The sequence below is a fragment of the Poecilia reticulata genome, chromosome 2 (assembly GCF_904066995.2).
Source record: "Poecilia reticulata chromosome 2, P_reticulata-male-v2, whole genome shotgun sequence".
NCBI classification, from domain to species: domain Eukaryota; kingdom Metazoa; phylum Chordata; class Actinopteri; order Cyprinodontiformes; family Poeciliidae; genus Poecilia; species Poecilia reticulata.
In genome coordinates, this window is record NC_088831.1 from 11,523,256 (window position 1) to 11,542,449 (window position 19,194).

Below are 19,194 nucleotides of genomic sequence, written 5' to 3' on the forward strand. Positions count from 1 at the left end.
GATATTTCCACTTGAACCTACTTGGTAAGCTTTTGTGTTTTTATAAAAAATGTCAAACTATTGTTTCAGTTTAACTGGAGTTGGTGTCGAGTTTCAGAACATGTCCGCCTCAGGGGAAACCTGAGCTCCGTCTTGTTTCATTAGAGTCCAGAACTCCGACACAAAAGGACTGGACTGAACTCAGAACAGGATTAAACTTCAAAATTACCTCATTATGGCAACTTTCCACCAAATCAAACTTAATTCTCCACTTCCACGATTCTTCTTTTTGAGATAAATCCCTGAGATGTTCAGCATTCTTCTCAACGCCAGGCTGTTTCGCCCTTGGGTTGATTAGCCATTCAGTGGGTGGCCCGCTTTTAGTCAATATGCCATCGCTCTCATCTACAGCCGCTTTGATGATACGCTGGAGGCCAGGCACTCCTGAGGGTCAGAGGAGTTTCATTCGCTGCATGTTTGCTGGAAAAAACACACACTTTTATGAAGTGGTTCATTAATATTTATGGCTTTACATCGGGGGAAGCATACAGTAAGCTATAATTCATCCCTGCTTTCAGATGCTCTGCATGACTGGTTAAAGCAGTCGCAGCGCTAGCAGACAAGCTGCATCAGAAGAGAAACATGGCTAATCAGGATGGCTAACACTTCCTCTGAAACACTTCATTTAGAGAAAACTAGAACGTCTTTGGAGGAACGATAAGCTATGACAGCCGGACACTAACAATCTGACCTAAACCTTCAGAGACACATAAAGACGGTTACAAAGTCGGCCTTCTAACACCTGAAGAACATTTCCAAGAACCAGAGAAACTTATCCATGTGTTTATCTTTAACGCATGGCCTGCCTGAAATGATTAAAATGACTAACATTTATTGTCGTATGTTTATTATTACTTTATTTATTATTTACTTATTTTACATTTTTATTGTGTGCTCTCCTGGGACAAACAACGTTTCACCCCTTTCAGGAGCAATAAAGTGCTATTTTATCTTGTTTAAAAAAAATCTATCATAATTCTGACTAAAACCAGGAAGTCGATTTTAATACTGAATAGTTAGACTTTCTTAAACGCGAGAGCCACATAAAAAAAGAAATTATCAAAGCAAAAATAATTTAAATATCTAAGAATTCCATAATTTTTGTTGCTGTTGTTGCAGACTACATTTGATAAATTAATTATTTACAAAATTATACATGTCTTTGATTTTTAAATTATATTGATGGTTTTTCTACCGCAAAATGAACGTTTATACTTGAGTTTTGAATGAAGTCAACATGGAGAATATTTATATTTTCATAAGTTAAACACTCATTTGTTCAGATTTGCTTTTGAAACATCATAAATTAAACACTGACCAACATTTTTATGCTTAACGACACCAACTGGAAAATGTTTCAATTGTTGATTTGTTGTTTTTATGATATATTCTCAACTTCCTTGTTGCTGAAATGTTCTACACAAAGAAAAAAGAAAAAGGGTAAAAAATAACACTAAATAAGTTTTTCTGTAACTAAATTCTCCTTAAATCTCTGCTCCAGGTTGTAGAGTTTAGCAACACCTGGGAACATCACCAACTTTAGAGGCGAGAAACGGTCAAACAGCACAACTAGAAAGAGATAGAAGAGATGGCTGGGAGGCCCGAGTTTGTCAATGAGCGCAACAGACTAGATGTTTTATCAATCAGCTGCAAACTGTTTATTGTTCTCTGCTGCAGCGCCGGGGGACACAGACAAACCGATGGGAGAAAAATGAGACATAAATACTGTTTTTCTTTTCTTTTTCTGCCGGAGGACGAAGGAGGAAGAAAGGCTGAGAAGCTAACTGATGTCGCAGCAGAGTTTCTTTGGGCTTCACCTCTGCTGAGGTGTGACCGCCACTTTAAAGGCGTCTTTGTCTGAAAAACCAGACTGGACATTGATTCCTGTTAGCACGGCCAGGAAGAGCCGGATTTGGAAAGTTACCAGCAGAAATTTAGAGTTTTAATCTGAATCTCTAACTTTGTGGTGACCAGACTTTTACAACTTTTACAAACATCTGAATAGATTACGTCACTCCTATCTACGCAGCAATAATACAAAATGTTACCAAGTACTTTTGGTCACTTCTTCTTCAAAGGTTCCTGCATTAATTTAACATTTATGGAGTCGCACAAGTTGAGGTCACCGAGAATGTTTAATCTAGTTTATAGACTAAATATCTTAATAGACTTGAGATAAGACGAAACAAAACAAGCTACTTTTGAGTTAGTGTTAACTCAATTATTTATTAATATTGATGGAAAAAGTACTTGCTCTATTGGCTGATTATTTCACTTGTAACAAGATATTTTTACAATGCAAATTTGGCTGGATCATCGCCGACATGTTCGGACTACAAGGGTTAAAACAAGCCTTTTTATCTTTATGAAAGGTTATTTGTAAGTTAGTTTTGTCTTATTTCAAGTGTAATAAGTTATTTTCTCTACAAACTAGACCAAAAATACTTTCCTCCTCTTTCATCAACCTGTGAGTCAACAGATTGCGACATTATGGATTTTAAATTAATACACATGTTGCAGCCTGTGCAGAGCCGACACTCCTACATTTTCTTAAGCACATAAATATTCTCAATGAAGCAAAATCATTCAACCAGTTTGTTTTTTTGACAAACCAAGTTTTCCTACTTGCAGTAATTTTAAAATTAGATTTCAGAGTTTGCTGAAGGACCACAGCTCGTTCTCTCTTGACCCTCAGTCTGGTCCTGAACACCAATAATTGTCCCCCAAGGAAACATAAGAGGCTATAATTTTGTACGCCAGACCGCTGGCTGAAAACAGTTCATCTAAGTATTTACTTAGATGAACTGTACCGCATTCTCACAACACGACAAAATGTTCTACACGGAGCTGCAGGGTGTAAGGAAAACGTGTCCTTGTGCCCCTACTGAATAAAGTAATATCATTTATGGATTAGCCACATTTTCAGCTGTTTATTTTTTTTCATTCAACGTCTCCAGCTTTAACCTCATCCTCTAATAAACCACATCCAAATTGAAGGTCTGGAAAGTAAACCCAGCAGGACAAATACGGCACCTGAATGCAAAATGTGAGTCTGTTGCCAACTCAAGGTTACTGCTGGTGAAAGCAGAGTTTACAAAAACCTCTGAACATCAACGATTTAAATCTATATCCTATAAAAATCTTTAAATCATTGGACAGCGCTGCACAGACACATTGATGGAGGATTGGTCAAAAACTAAATCATGCTCAGTTATGCTAATGCTAACATCCAACATGGTCGCACTTACCATAAAAAATGTTTTTCAAAAAACTGCTTTGAGTTTATTTTAAACACTTGAAGTTTATCCAGAATATATTTAGTATTTTCATCTCAACAACATGGTTTTATTTAAAGAGATAAAGCTGCTACCATGGAAACAGATTTAAATCCTGAATCAGGCCATCAAACTCAGTTTCATTTATTTGTACCAAAAATCTCAATGTTCTTAAAGGGTCGGTTGTGCCAGAATATAATTATAAAACCAATTAATCTGTTAAAGTATCAATAAAACGCTGTTTCTCCTGAATTTTGTGATTATTTTAGTCTTTTTTGCAATCAATATTGCAGATTTAGAAATGTTTGTAAGCAATTTTTATGATATTTGTGCTAATGTATGATGTTAAATGTGACTTTTTATTACTTGCCGTATCAACTACAGACTATAACTTGACATCAAGTGAGGCAACAGTCAATTAAATTCAATGATTATTGACCAAATTTGGGAACATTTGCAATAAAATCAGAAAAAATGTGGAGATTTGTTGATTTTATGTGTGGAGAGTGTAGAGGGCCACATAATAAGCTATGGCGGGCCAGATTTGTCTCCCAGGCCTTCAGTTTGACACCTGTCCTACATGACTCAGCTCCCGTCTGTCACCAAAAGTCAACACAACTACTGCAAACTTTGGTAACAAAGTTGTCTTGTACCTTTTCTTGTAGACTATACAGAAGTATCTTTTTTATTAAATCATTTTCAACATCCCCGCCAATAATTACAGTCATGTTTACCTTTACAGAAGGCGACTTTATTTATGACAATTATTCATTCTAACAGGCAAAATGTTTTGTAAGCTGTTAAAATTTGATAATTGGCAACTGAGTCATCAAAAATGTCAGCTATTATTCATCAATCACACACTTGTTTCTTGAGTATCACTGTTTGTTCTCCATTTAAATGCAAAGTATTTATCTGTGGGTGGTTTTCTGTCACAGCTCAAGTCTAAGATCAAATTTGTGGGTGAGGAAACCGTCCCTTTTAATGATACGTCTCAGTGTTTTGGTTAAACCGCAACTTTAAATTTAAAGAGCGAATGGCTTTTGGGCTGAAAATAAAAGCGCCTAATTCCTGAAAAGCTGCACGCTGGAGGTAAAATGAGGCATGAATGAGAAGCCGACACCATGACAAAATATATTTCCACTGAGGCAGGAGGCTCGTGTTTGTGTGCCCCATGACAGTCTGTGGCATTTAAGTAAATGTCTCTGCTAGGCATGTCACCTTTATTACCCCTCTCTGCACACCTTTATGCTAGAGGCTAAATTAAAAGCCCCTCTGGGCCGGGGACAGCTGCTGCCCCAGAAACAAATGGGCATGTAAGAGGAAAAACACCAAAAGAAGCAGCTTGGTGCTTCACTTTGCTCACTCAGACCTTTTCTGTTTGGAGGCAGACCTGATTAAGTCAAGACTGGAAGCTTTTCTGCAACAATTGCTCAGTTTGTCAGATCAGACTGGAAGTTTGGCCAAAGCCTGTTAGCATTAGCGACTGGAGTGGAGGCTGCAGCGTCGCTTCTGCAGCTTTATTCCCAGAATGATTCACACCATGATTCACAGAAATTTTACGATCGATATTTTTTATTTGTTTTCTTCAAATTTTGAACGTTACATAAATTCTTTTGGCATTTTGTCAAATTAAATTCTATCAGTTTAGGTTTTTTAAGCAGTCAGCATATACTTAAGCTAGTCTGGAAGCTAAGTCTTTAATTATTATATTTTAAAATGTGATTACTTTAGTAACTTTTACACCAGGGGTTTCCAACGCGTGGCCCGAGGGCCATTTGTGGCCCCTGCAATTTACAAATGATATCAATGTTCCCCGTAGATCCAGATTGAGACTTTTTCAACTTAAAGGATCAGATTATGTTAACTCTCTTTTACGTCCAAGTTGTAAGAATTTATCAGTTATTATTTTGTCTGGTTTTGCAAGAATTTTTATTTTTTTTCAAAGAATCAAGTCAGAAGTGGGTTCAGAAACAAACCACCTGTTGCCATGCATGAATCATTTTATTGGATCATTTTTGTTTTCGTAACTTAAAAAGACATCAAGTTTAAGAATCAGACACTTTCAATACATTAAATCTAAATATTTAAGAAAAAAAGAGCAAATCTGTGCTTTTTTGGTAACAGTAATGGGTCGAAATCTACTCCATAGAAGAAAAAGGCAAAACAAACAAAATTCAATTGAATAAAAAATAAATCTGACAGAAGAGAAATAATGGGCTCATGAAAGCGAGGAGCCAGCTACACTTTGTTCTTTTGTTTTGTTGTTAGCATTCAGCAGCTCGGCCCTTTCTCTCTTTGCTGCTGCGCTGCAAACCCGATAGTATTTAACAATTCACAAAGGGAATCTTCTCCAAAAAGTTCACAAGCGGCAACATGAAAAGCCGACGGAGGACACCTGTGAGCCGTGAGGTTTCAAAGCTAACAGTTAGCGCCCCGTCAGGTGTTTAAACAGAGGAGCTGCAGGGCGAACATCCTCCAAGACGGGGTGAGCAGAGGGTTCCTTCCTGAGGCAGAGAGAGTTTATCAGGTGTGTCTGCGAGCTCAGCAGAGCCCTGCAGCCCGTCCCATCGCAGCGCCACATGGCAAGTGTTGCATCACTGCAATAATGGGCCGCGCCTCATTGAGCAGGCTTATTGGATCTTCCACAGAAGTGAGGTAAGTGGTGTGCTAAATTAAATGCAATTCATACTTTTTTGGGCTGGGTCCCGCGCTGCTATTACATTAAGTGTGAGAGAATTACATAGGCAGAGACAATATTGCAGCTGTTGGAGCATTACAAGACGCTGGTGGCTTTAGTGAGATCACATTTCAATCACGCCGGCAGTCTCAGGTGACTCACCGTAAATGAGAACAAATGAGGAAATTAAAATGACATCCATTGATTTCTGGACTGCGGCACCCGGCGCCATTACTAATTTTATTTTTCAGCCGCGTTGGAGAAGAAAGGGAAGAGAAAAGTCGCACTAATAGAAGCTTAAGAGGCAAGCGAGCCAGAAAGTGAGTTTACCCGGGTGAGTCTGCAGGAGATGACGGCTCTATTGTGAACTAATGGAGAAATCTGGAGGAGTTTGTGTCATTTCACAGCCACTGAACCAACTGCAGATCATCCAGACCTCTGGTTAGATCTACTTCCAGGTCAAAATATTCAGACTTAAGTTTTGTCTTTTCAAGCATTTTCTTCACACTTTGGAGCTGAAGTTTTAATTTACTGTTTTATGACATAATTTATTACCTTTATTAATAATGTATTGCGATGAAAAAAAATTTTTTTTTTCATCACAATAAATCATAAATTTGAATCAAAGTATTCAGATTTATGTTTTGAAACCACATCCTACGCACCTGAAAGGTCAGAGAGCAAAACATCAAGTTAACAAAAAATATCAAATATTTTAATAACTTTTAACATCTAATATATAAGCCAAACTTTTAAATTGAATATATTTTTTTAAATATCTCAAATATTTTAAAAATATTTCAAATATTTTTTTTAATATTTAGACATTTTAAAATATATTTTTAAAATACTTTTAAAAATATTTTAAAATCAATTTTAAATATTTAAAAAATATTTTTAAAACATTTGGAAATATCTTTAAAATATTTTAAAACATTTGGAAATATCTTTAAAATATTTCGATGTTTTCAAATGTATTTTTAAGTACTTCAAAATTTTAACAAATATTTAAAAAGTATTTTGTAATATTATTTTAAAATATTTACAAAAACATTTTAAAAATATTTTTGAATGTTTTAAAAAATATTTTAAAAAAATAATAAAAAAACAATGTTAAAAATGTTCTAGCATTTAGTAACTCAAAATAATTTTGTTATTCTAACTAAGAAACACCAAGAAGAGTCTGATTTAACTTCAGTCAGTAAGAAAAGTTTCTGTGTTTCAACTGTAAATAACGTTTTCCAAATTCAGGCCTTTAATCCAACATTACAAAACTGTGCAGTTTGAATATCAAGCACTTTCCAAACCTTGAAAACACCTGATTAAAACCCTGAAACCAAGCCGACAGTTTCATCGTGCAGTGAGAACCATCGCTACTTTTCCTCTGCCCTTGTTTCATTATTGCACCTTTAACCTCGGCCACCTGAACAAAAGAAACGATTCATGTTGAGTTTAAAAAAACAGGAGGTCTAAAACAACTTGTGTATGCAGAGGGAGCCCGGTCCCTAATGCGCGTCAATCTGCTGGCACTGTGCGAAGAGGAGCACGTGTGTGCCTGGAATCCAGATGGATGTTTTTGTTGGTTTATCCGAATCGAGGAGACAAAGAACAGCTGTGCAGCTTTTTTTTTTTTAACTACATATTCCTACACTGCTGTGACAGACTTATTCTGTTGATTCTTCCAATTTTCAGATCAGGATAATTTTTTATGATTGTGTTGAGATTTGTGCCCATGATCTTGTCAAACACAAACACCTGGTTGTGCTCTAAAGTTGGAATCATCATTGACGTTTTAGTTAACAAGCAAAACATTTGTTCAACACATAAAAAATTGGACAGTTACTCTGGTTTTCACTGATTGGCTCTATTTAGTCGATTCATCCTTTAACCAACTGGTGCAAAGCGAATCTGGCGTCTAAATTTAGTCACAGATATTAAACTTTACTAGTCAAGGTTGATGGAGAATCAGGATTAGCCACTTTGCCAACTGTGCTTCTGATAGGCTGGCCAGCCCTCCTGACGTCTCCTCTACCAACTCTGGATGTTATGATACTGTCATGTCCAAGAAACCAGATTATGAGGCTCAAAGTGGGTCTAAAGAGCCATCAATAACTTGAACTATTGACAGAACTCTGGTGCACTGAGTTGATTGGCTAAAGTCGGCATTTGTGTTTTAAGTAATCAAACTGTTGCACCTGATGAGTGTAATTCAAGTGTGTTTTCACACCTGGTAGTCCAGAAGACTCAATTGGGGACCAAAACTGCAACATTTGTTATTTTCACACTGTATTGTCAAACGAAGCAAACCCTTTGAAAATCCTGTTCCTCTCCTCACCTGTGGGGGCGCTGCACCAAGAACTACTGAAGAAATTATACAAAGACCTCCAAAGAAGACATGAAATGTCTTCATGAAATGTAAATGAAAATGGAGTGGCATCAGATTTTAGTGGTTATTTGTCTTTGGCAAAAAGCCTGGAATCATTTATCCCACTAATGCTAGGCACTCACGTTTGTTTTCATTGTATTTACCCAGAATGCACGGCATTGTAGTCCACTTCCTGCTTCTGGGGCAGTATCTAGTCTGTTTGACATTCACATATGTGTTCGAATTGGAAAAAAGTTCACTTTAACTGAACTGAGACCCAGGTTTGTTCATCTCTTCAATCAAACTGGACTTTCTAGACAAACTAGCGCTGATTAAAGTAGCTTAGCATAGCAAGCATAGCTTAATCATGCTACAGAGTCATCCTGAAAAGGGAGGAATAACTCACTTTCCTTCTTTTTTAAAAAAAACCTGACATCAGCCCCGGCTCCAAATGGATTTAGCTCATATGTTGCAGAAATCTAATGTTTCCAATCTCTGGAAGTTTTTTTTCTTTAAATGCAAAATCAAGTAAGAGTAGCAATAGTAATATTACTCAAGTAAAAGAAAAAAGTACAGAGTAGTAAAACTACTCTTAAAAGTACCTTTTACCCAAAAAGTTTCTCATTTGAACATAAATAACAAAAATAGTAGCCTATTCTTGTTAACAAGCTCAATGTAGCTTAATCATGCTACGTTAGCTAGCATGATTAGCTTACGTAGCTAGTCAACAGCATTACTGAATTCACTCGGTTAGTTTGTGGGGAAAAAGAGTTGCAAAGTTCGTTGCCATGATTATAACAGACATCAGCACATCTTAGGGCTCATGTTGCGTTTAAAGGCGGCTCGGAAAAACACGTTACAGCATTCTAACAATGGAGTAAACAGTTGTAGCGGCTAAAAAAAGAAAAAAAAAGCATGGAACAAAGGGAACAGATACAGAAATGGTCAAATTTTAGTGGTCATTTGTTACTTTCACGCTCTTTAGGTTGGCAACCAGCATCCCTCCCCCAGAATGTTAGTTATCTAAAAAGCTAAAAATGTAAGAACTACATGGCATAAAAGCAGCAGTTTAAACGATCAGACTCACCGTTGACGACCACGGCTATGTCCACAAAGTCGATCTCCCCTCTGGCCTCCACGCTGGCCTCGCAGCGGTAGACCCCCTCGTCCGCCTTGGTCACCTGGCGGATCTGCAGGTTGTTGTTCGGCAGCACCTGGAACCTGCCTTCACGGGTCGAGAGGAGAGGAGAAAACAAACAACGGCAGCGTAAGAGGAGCAGGAGGAAAATGCCATCTCCAGTCCAACGCAGTCAGCCTGTCAGTCTGAGCCGCAGCTCATTTACCTGATAACGTCCACACAGATAAACACTAGCAATTACAGCTCGGCTCTGTTGGGCCTCTATCTGCTCTGCCCAGCAAAGATATTTATATCCCAGCATCACAATTAGAGAGAAATGATTAAAGAAGAAGAAAAAGAAAAAAAAAAAGCGTGCTTTCATCACTGTAGTGTCACAGAAGATTTGAATTTCAATTAAAAATGTGACAGATTCAAGGATTCAAAGGGTCACTCTTTCCAATCAGAGCCTTTTTTTTCTTGAGGACAGAGTTGTAAATCAAGGAGGAGGGGAGATGAAATAATGAGCGCCGTTCTCACTGCATTACTGATTTTACAGGAACGGAAATGACTAAAAATGAATTCCTCCTTTGAGTGCTCCTCTTCCTCCATCTTCCTTTTTCTTTGCAAATTAAGTAGACCATTCTCCTGATATTTAACACTGCTAAAACTGAAAAGGGTGGGATTACCAGGGAGAGCTCTATAAATGGTATAAATCATCTTTTGCTTAAAGGGAACAGAGGAGGGCTGACAATGCGACTGTGAAATCTTCCATGGAGAATTGGCAGTACAGGATAAAAACACGCATTTCTCCGCTGTTTTTATGTATTTTTTCCATGTTTTTCTGGTGTGTTTTTAATCTCACGGGGAAGCGGCGCCTTTGAATGTCACCCATCCAGCAGCTGCATAATCCATCCTCTCACAGAGGCTTGTTAACACGGTCTCTGTCCAAATTAGATGCCTCCTCCATTGGGTTTCAAGTCGTAGATTTTTATACCCTTGTCTCATTGTGAATCCAACACAAAGGAAGGGAAAAGCATTTCCTAGAGAACTGAGGTTTTGGCACGTTTTCAATGAGATGAAACAAGATCGGCGTTCCTGAGCATTTCTTCGCTCGATACTCGAACATTCAGTTTCAGTTCCTCTGAGAATGGCCCTTCTTACAGCTTTTATGGTCCGAATTATTAGAATAACCAGCGCCAACTGGTAACCCAGACTGTAATGTTATTTCCATGGTTATCACAGCTCCAAATCTAAATTGTGAGGTGCTGAAAATGACAGCTATTTCCCTGCAGGCCTGAAAATTTCTTGGCAAGTTGCAGCTGATCCGCTGGGTGAACACAAACCAAGAGGAAAAATGTTTGCCAGATGAAAATAACCCGACCGCAGCATTAGATACAATTGTTGCGGCTTTAGTTGGTGCGTTTTGCTCCAGTTTTTAATGCATTCAGCGATTCAACTTTTGTCACATTCTCCATTTCTGCAAGGCGGCAAAATTGCTGTTAAGTGCAAAGGACATTAATTATTACAATTTGGAGCCAGAAAAGAAAATATTTTAAGAATTGAACATAAATAAAACACAGTTTTTCATTATGAGTTTCACTGTCTGAAAATATCGGAACATTGTGTTTATTTGAGATAAGAAATTTTCTTTAGTGGAGATGGGCTGCAGGGATGTTTGAACAAATATTACAGAGAAAAATGATACGGCAAGCACTTTTGCTATAAAATGATCAATAAAAATGTACGAGGGAGTTAAATAAATACATAAAATACAGGATGGAGAAGATAAATTCCTGCTTGGCTAACAAAAGAAGGAGACAAAAATTACAAGTGAATGGATCAGAAAACAAAAGAGCATCTGTTATGGCCTTAGCCAATACTGGAGCAGGGAGTCGACAGCCAGACCACTAAGATGTTGGTTGTGAGTACAAAGTTTATCTGGTAAGAACAAGCTTTATTTCAGCAATAATTTGTTAATTTCTAACAAATTAAGGCTGCCAAATATATTTCCACTGATTCCTGTAAGCAGATACAAGCTTAGAGCAGCATTTTAATTTATGCTAGCTCACAAATTCAGGGAAAACCTTACATTCCCTTCTAGTAAAAAGAGTAAAACTAAACAAAAAGGTCAATCAAAGTGAGTCAGAAAGTGGCGATAACTCACTGCGGTGCTCCTCTGTGATCTCCTTGTCCTGGTAGTACCAAACCACCACCGGCACCGGCGAGCTGATGACATCACACACCACCTCCGCCGTCTCGCCGTGCCTGAACTCCTGCGGCGACTTTACATCCCGGAACGTCAGTTTCTCTGTGGAGCCAAACAAAAACACACATTTAGCAAACGTTGAGGATCTGAAGTTGTTATAAAATAAAAACACATGTCTGGATAAATTTATATTTAATCACCAGTTTTTACGTGGAGAAAAATTGGAGAAAAGCCCTTTGAAAAAGTCTTTAAAATGTAAAAAAAAATAAACACTGTAATTCAATCTGCAACATGAAAAGATCCAAAACAAACCAGACAATTAAAGAATCCCAAGTCCTAGGCCTAGTCAAAGCCCAGATCTCATTAAGACTCTTTCTACCAACATAAAATACTGAAAATGCCAAAAAACATCAAAATATTCCAAGATTTATCTTGATGTCTTGTATGAAACAGTGTTATTTTTTGGTGTTTATCTACAAAAATAATTTTCTTTAACAAATTAATAATAAGAACGAGCATTTCTTAATAGAAAAACTGAATATTTAATGGAATCTTCGTTTTTATTTTTCCAACCTTTGTTAATTATCTGTCTACTGAAAATAGTGACACAAACACACGTGGAGGCCTAGTCAAAGTCCAGACATGAGATCAAACTGATGTTAGAGAGAAGACTGCAAGATAAATCTTAACGAAGAGGAGCCACTTTCTGCAGCTAGAAGATGTATTTTAAGTACTTAGTTTAATTTTTTGAGGTGAAATCTTTTTCTTTTCACGATATAAACTGCTAGACAAGTGAAAAGTTCTCAGTAAACACCTAAACGTGAATTAGGGTGTCCGAATTTTTTTCACAGAGCTGCATGTACTGAACAAATACACCAGGCATGAAAGAAAAGCCCCTGATGAAATGAAACCCAGACATTTTGGTTCTGCGGAGCCTCTTCAGCGATTGAAGAGCTTCCCGCTAAGCAGCAGCAGATCCGTCTCCAGGCCTCATCAGCGCCTCTGATGCTGGCCAAAGATGGCTCTGCCGGCGTCGCAGCCGCATGCCATCACCTGCGTGGCGCATCATGAAGGCGTGAATAAATCAGCGGCGGCTCTCCTATCAGTCTTCTCCGTTAGCGAGGCTCCGGCATTAGCATTTCAGCTGGGTGATTTATACCAGGCGGCTCCCTAAAATGAGCTTTCGCTCCCCGACTGCACCCTCCGCCCGGCGACGTGTCTGGAATCTCACCGTCTTCATTAACTTCAAGGATGCCTGTGCATGTTTCTGTCACTCACTCCGCTCTCATCATTCCCTCAGCCGCTCTTTGCTCATTTCCAAAAAAAGACGTTCCTGATTTCTTCTTCTGTAAAGTTTGAATACTTCTGCTGTCAGTTATTTACTCTGTTTGTATCCATTTCCTGCTTCCTTTGCAGTTACGTTGCTCGACAAGAGAATCAGAAAAGGAAACACCGTCTCTGGAGAAACGAGCTGCTGCAGACTTGACATCAGCAAATTGAGGAAACGCTCAGCAGAGTTTCTGCTCTCCTGTTCGCAGAAACACTGAAGTTAAACACCTTAAATCAGCCAATTTCCCTCCGTCCACATCTGGACTCTGATGATGGGTTTGGAAAATGCGCCTACCAAGCACTTTAGTCAAATACGAAAGAAAAAATGAAAAAAAACTGGGCGATGCTAGAGTCAAAAAATAACTCGTCTGATTTAAAACTGGAGCTGCAATGAAGCGCAGCTGGTTAGAAATAAACTCTTTGTAGAGATTCTGGTCAAATCTCTACAAAACCTGATGCACCGATTTGATGATCTGGGCCAATATCAAAGTCCGATATCATCACTACTGTTACAGCTGATATTTACCAATATTATATTTATTTCCCTTCACTTTTGACACCATGAAATAACAACCATGTTGCTTCTTTTGCTTCTTCACAGGATCACATCACCAAATCTCCTAAAACACAGACAGTAACACGCCTGTTTTTACTTATCAAATCAATACTGATTTGATAATCAGGTGCCACAAACGTAAATAACGTTTTCCAAATTTAGACTTTTCACATTTTAGATTGCATTCATTACAAAACTGTGCAGTTAGAATATCAAGCCCTTTCAAGAACTTCACACCTAAATCGGGGGCTTTTTATCATGTGGGCCAAAATTGAAATATATTTCAGCCAAAAAAATAAATTGCAGCCAAAAAAACCTAAAAGAAAAAATAGGCCATATGTTTTGTAGATACAAAACTTGAAAGAGATTCTTACAACGGTGTAAAGAAAGAGTGAATTTCTGCCAAAAACTCATACATTTTTTGATTAATCAAGCATTTTCAAGGATTTCAAGTTCCAGTATGAACCTTATATGTAGCAGGAAAATTTCCCTGGACTGGCCTCAGTGTAACGATGACAGGCTGCAATTCACTGCATTTCACAAACATGTGGAAGTGGATGAACTCAATAATTCGGAGGGCCGACCCGGAGTGTGTGTGTGTGTGTGTGCGTGCGTGGGGGGTGTGCGTGTGTGTGCGTACTTTAACCCTGAGGTCAGATTGTTCTGTCCAACACGCTGCAGACCAGCAGGTCCACCCAGGAGCGCAGGCGGGACGGCGGGTTCCGGCTTCAGCAGGGCTTTTCATTCGCATTCTGCTCATGAAACCCACGCCACGGGGCCGTGCGCGAGCGGCGCTCGGTTGCCAGGGAAACAGCGGGGCTGGTTATGCGGTGAATGAGGCTATGACTGAGCGGCGGCAGGTGGGATTGAGGCTGTGATGTCTCAGCTAATGCTTCTCTGGGAGAGGAAGGGAAGACAGCAGCACAGCAGGTGATGATTTCCAGAGCGCATGCGAACGTATCGGTTTCCCTGGAGTTAATCCTCGTACTTCTGACGTTTCCTCTAATTAAACTTGGTGTTGTCTCCTGATCATGCACAAGGGTATTTAGTCAGTCCCATCACAGGGCTCACTGGGTAATTTCTCAGTGAGGAAATCTTGTGCTTTATTGTTAATTCATCACATGTTTCTGGCTTTGAACAGGAATGAGTGTGTTCTTTTTTTACTCCTTTTTCCAGTTAAGGTCGGGTCATTTCAAGGATGTAAGCGCTCAAATGGTATATATTCAGCTGTGCAGAGTGTGAAATGTAGCAATTTATGGGCTTATGTTAAAGAATCTTAAATCCTTTCATTATTTATGCCTTCAAGAGGCTTCAGAAATGGACTCTTTGGAAGGCCAGAGGTGACAAAATTAATGTCATTTCAAAGTAAAAAATATGCCAATTTTTATTTACAAAAAAGACCATCTGATATGATATTGTCTATTAAGTCAATGACTCGATGCAACCTGCTGGGCTTCCTTTAGATAAGTAATTGAGAATTGAAATTGTTATTTTGAAAAATACCTAGAGATGACATTTGTTGTGAATTTATAAACAAAACAGATTTGAATTATAGGGATACAGATTCATATCTGATTGGTTGACTGGAGCATCAATAGCCCCGCCCACTGACTTTGATGACACAAACTAATTAAAAGTGACCTATTATGTTTCCTTGAATAGGTTAGGATATATTTATGGGTGATATAAAACATGTTAATTACATTTTTGGCACAAAATCTTTCTTAGATAATGAATTACTTTATTTCAGAATGAGATGTTTTAGGGTCTCTGTCACTTTAAATCAGGGGTCCCCAAACTTTTTCCTGTGAGGGCCACATAACTTTTCCCTTCTCTGGTGGGGGCCCGAGTCAGTTTGTAACAGAAAAAGTGTTACACGTTTATCACCTGCGATGCCGGAAATTGTTGACGGGGGGAGCAGCGCGTATCTCGATTGATTTTTACCCAGAAAGCACATGGGCAAAAACCGTTAGTGAAACGGTCACTGGGACTGACTAGTATATATTCCATTGAGGGAAAGTAACTTTAACATATGAACATTAGGCTCGTTTTGAAGTATAAGCTGCTACTTACAGGCGAAGAACTCGACAAACACGTGTGTTCATCTGCTCTACCACTAGCAAACAACCGTACTGATTAAATAACATAAAAGTCCAACAGATGGCAGCAATGAGCCATGCAAAACAAAACACCCGCAGTTTACAGGACACACTTCCTGCTAAAGAGCCCCCTGGTGGTTGGAGAAAAATCCACATATAAACCGGAAATGCAATGTATAAAAAAAAATCTGAATGCTCCCTGGTATTGTTCAAATGTGGAGGCGGGCCGGATCCGGCCCCAAAGCAGTAGTTTGGAGACCACTGCTTTAAATCCAATTAGGCTCCGGCTGGTCACGACCCCCAACTCAACATTTACACTTGCACAATGGCTGAAAAACAGACTCGATTACACAACTGTACATCTTAGAAAAGCATTGGTAGAGCCTCCTGCTCTACCAAGTGATTTCTGGATAGGTCAACAACAAAACACTTGTCTTTACCAGCAGCCATTGTACAGCAGATAGAGCGGTAAAACCAGTTGACCAAATATGCTGGAGCTCAGCATGGGGTTGCTAGGCGATGGGCAGAATTCCACTGGGGTTGCTACGTAACAGGCAGTGCCTGCTGATTTATTACATTCTGAAGATTTTTGAAACTTCTCATTTTCCAGACACCAAAAAATTTTAACATATTGTGTTTGTTTAAGGGCTAAGGCTGTTTTCAGAAGTGGAAGTATGAAAAGTTCGGTTCCCTTTAAGGCTTTGGCTTCATTATGCGCTCAATGAGCAAAGGGCAGAAAACTGACTGCTTGCATGTAAGAGAGTCTCCGTAGCGATGGAGTGACCCCCTGCCTCATAACATCAATGGGCCACAAAGGCAGGTTAGACAAAGTGCCAGGTCTCTCATTAAGCCTGGCAGGATCCGAGTCCCGTAGGCTTCGCTAGCCGTTATTATCCTTTAATCATCAACACAGATTCACAGGAGCCACAGGCACACATGGACCTCAAGTTCAGGGGCATCCTTAACAGCTTGTGGTGCAGATGAGAATATGAATCAGCTGTGATCAAAACCTAATTTCAAAGCTTTATTCTATTCGTGTCTGACTCTCCCCAGGAGGCCAGCGTGGAGCATCTGCAGGTTGCTGTGAAGTGCGGTTGCATGGTAACAGGCGAAACTTACGGTAGATTTCGAGCACCACCGACGCCTCCTCCGTGTGGCCGCTGCCGTCGGTGGCCTGGCAGCGGTAGATCCCCGCGTCCTCGATGATGGCGTTGTAGATGATGAGTCGGGATCGGGACGCCTCCTTCTGCAGGTTCATTCGTTTGCTGCTTACGATGCGCTCACCCAGAGGGTTGAACCATTCCAGCCTGACAGGCTCACCAATAGCTGGAAGCAGACAGAGAAACAGGAAAACGCAAATGAAACCAACTTCAGATGGAGGTTCTGATCCAGTTCTTAGAAACAAAATCACTTTGGGATGATGGATGCTAGAAATAGGGAGAAAACTAGAAAAGAGCCAAAGAACTTCTGGTGTTGGACCAATGACTCCAACATGGTTGAATACTGTGGGTATAGGATGTTTTTATTATTATACTGTGAGTTATAGTCAAACACTTTGGTATCATCCTACCAAAAAACATTGTTCTAGAAATCTTATAGTTCATATTTCTAAGGTTGTTTTCACACCTGATAGTCCAGTAGACTCGGTTCGACTGGAGATGAAAATGGCAACATTTGTTACATTTTCAGCTGCTGCAGTTTTATCGTCACACTGGACTGCCCAAAGTGATCCAAATCCTTTGGAAAACCAAAAACTACTGAAGGAAACAACACAAAAACTGTAAACAAAATGTAAACAAAAATGGATTTTAGCGGTTGTAGGATTTCCATTTTGTCTTTGGTAAAAAACCTTAAGCCATTTCTTAACTTACGCTAGACTCTTGCGTCTGTTTTGGCTGAATTTAATCAGAATTAACTTCCTGCTTGGTGTTCGCTTGGTGTTCATATCTGCATTCAAACTGTACCAGAGTTCACTTCAACCAAGCCAACACCGTAACTTCTCTTTCTTGGTCTGCATCAGAGTTCGACTCCACAATGAAGCGGACATCCAAAGCAAACTAACCAGAATTCAATTAAAGCGGACTAAACATGGTGGGTGTGAATGCTTTTCATTGTCAGCTCTCTCAAACAACCAATATTTGTTCAGCCTCTTTGTGTCTAACATGCCAACTGAGGTTTGCAGAGTCTCAGAAGGTTCTCTTTTTGTTCGTTTCTCCTGAATTTGCTACATCAACTCTTGGAAACATTGCGCATGATTGGAAATTTATGTGATGGGAATCAACGATTACTTTTCCAAAGGTACGCTACCTGTACACTTCTTGACATTTGATTGGATACGACTCAGCTGCTGCTTCCCCGTTTAAAAGCGGATGCATCAAGGATTTAGTTGACAGTGGCTTCTTGGTACATCAAACCATGGAACCAAAAGAGGAAACACTTCAGACATAAATCCGTTCAGATCAAAACCGAACTTGAACTGGGGCGTCCTCATGTGCCCCGTGAAGCGAGACCTCGTACAGCTACTTAAGGAGATGACAGAGCCATCTGCAAGCAGCAGGTGCCCCTCGTCTTGAAGGCATGTTAATAAAACAGCGACTGTGTCAGCCCATTATCTGGCTTATCCATCAGCCCAGAACAAGACCAGAGACAGATCCTCATTTTTTCAGTGAACTAAATAGGAGAAGACGCTGGATTTCCGCAAAAAACCCAGCGGTAAAAGAAGCCGGCAAATTAAATACAAGATGCCCTTGAGCAAAACCGAGGTGTGACCTATATGGTCTATAGTGGTGATTGTAGCCTGGAGGTAACGCCTGATGGAAGGAGGGGAGGTGGAGCAAACAAATAAGCTAACTCTCCTCCTCTGCCACTTTTTAGCTTCAAAGCACACCAATCGTACACCATCCCTGCACCCAGCAGATTCCTATGCTTCATGTGGGCACTTGAAAGGAACAGATAAGTGCTCAGTATCACTGCAGCTGCCTTTTTCCACCTGCTAGCACCACAATGTTATCGCCTCTCCGCATTATACAGCCTTCTGACAGCACATACAGTTATGAGTTTGAGCTGATGCAACCGGCATGGTGACAGCCCCATTTGAATCAGAGATGATGGGAGAAGACAGGAGTGTGCAGCGTGCCGGCCCGTTCTGCACACTCAGCCTGGCATCCCTCTGTGTGTCTTAACATCTGCGTGAATAGCACATCTTAAAATCTGCATAAGCTCCGGCGCCACAGCGACATCTTGGCAGGAAAAGTAAGCGCTGACTGAGAGGTGCGATGGCAGGACAATGATGACCACTTCTCCAGAGGCTAGCAAAACGCAGACACGGAGGTATTCTGATTTATCAATGCTGGCAGCAGCGAAACCCTCGTTTGGAGATTAGAATAGGCTTGGAAATGTAAAAAAAAAAAAAAAAAAAAACGAAATATGTAAAGGTTTCTAGAACTGAAGCATGGAGCGGATCGCCTTGCTTGCTGCAAGCGGAAGATTACAGTCTATAAATGTCTACTGGAGCCAATATTTACCAGG

At 39.6% G+C, this 19,194-nt stretch overlaps 1 protein-coding gene across 4 annotated transcripts in view; it reads right to left on the reverse strand.

Annotated features, from left to right (window-relative positions):
* Positions 1-19,194, reverse strand: part of ncam2a (neural cell adhesion molecule 2a) — a 315,525-nt gene that overhangs the window by 60,071 nt on the left and 236,260 nt on the right. For all 4 annotated transcript variants that reach the window (XM_008429298.3, XM_008429289.3, XM_008429279.3 and 1 more), the window contains exons 3-5: positions 16,786-16,992; positions 11,641-11,784; positions 9,447-9,584 (exon numbers count right to left, since the gene is read on the reverse strand). In XM_008429298.3, the coding sequence (XP_008427520.2) occupies positions 9,447-9,584; positions 11,641-11,784; positions 16,786-16,992 (489 nt within the window). The remainder of the gene's footprint in view (positions 1-9,446; positions 9,585-11,640; positions 11,785-16,785; positions 16,993-19,194) is intronic.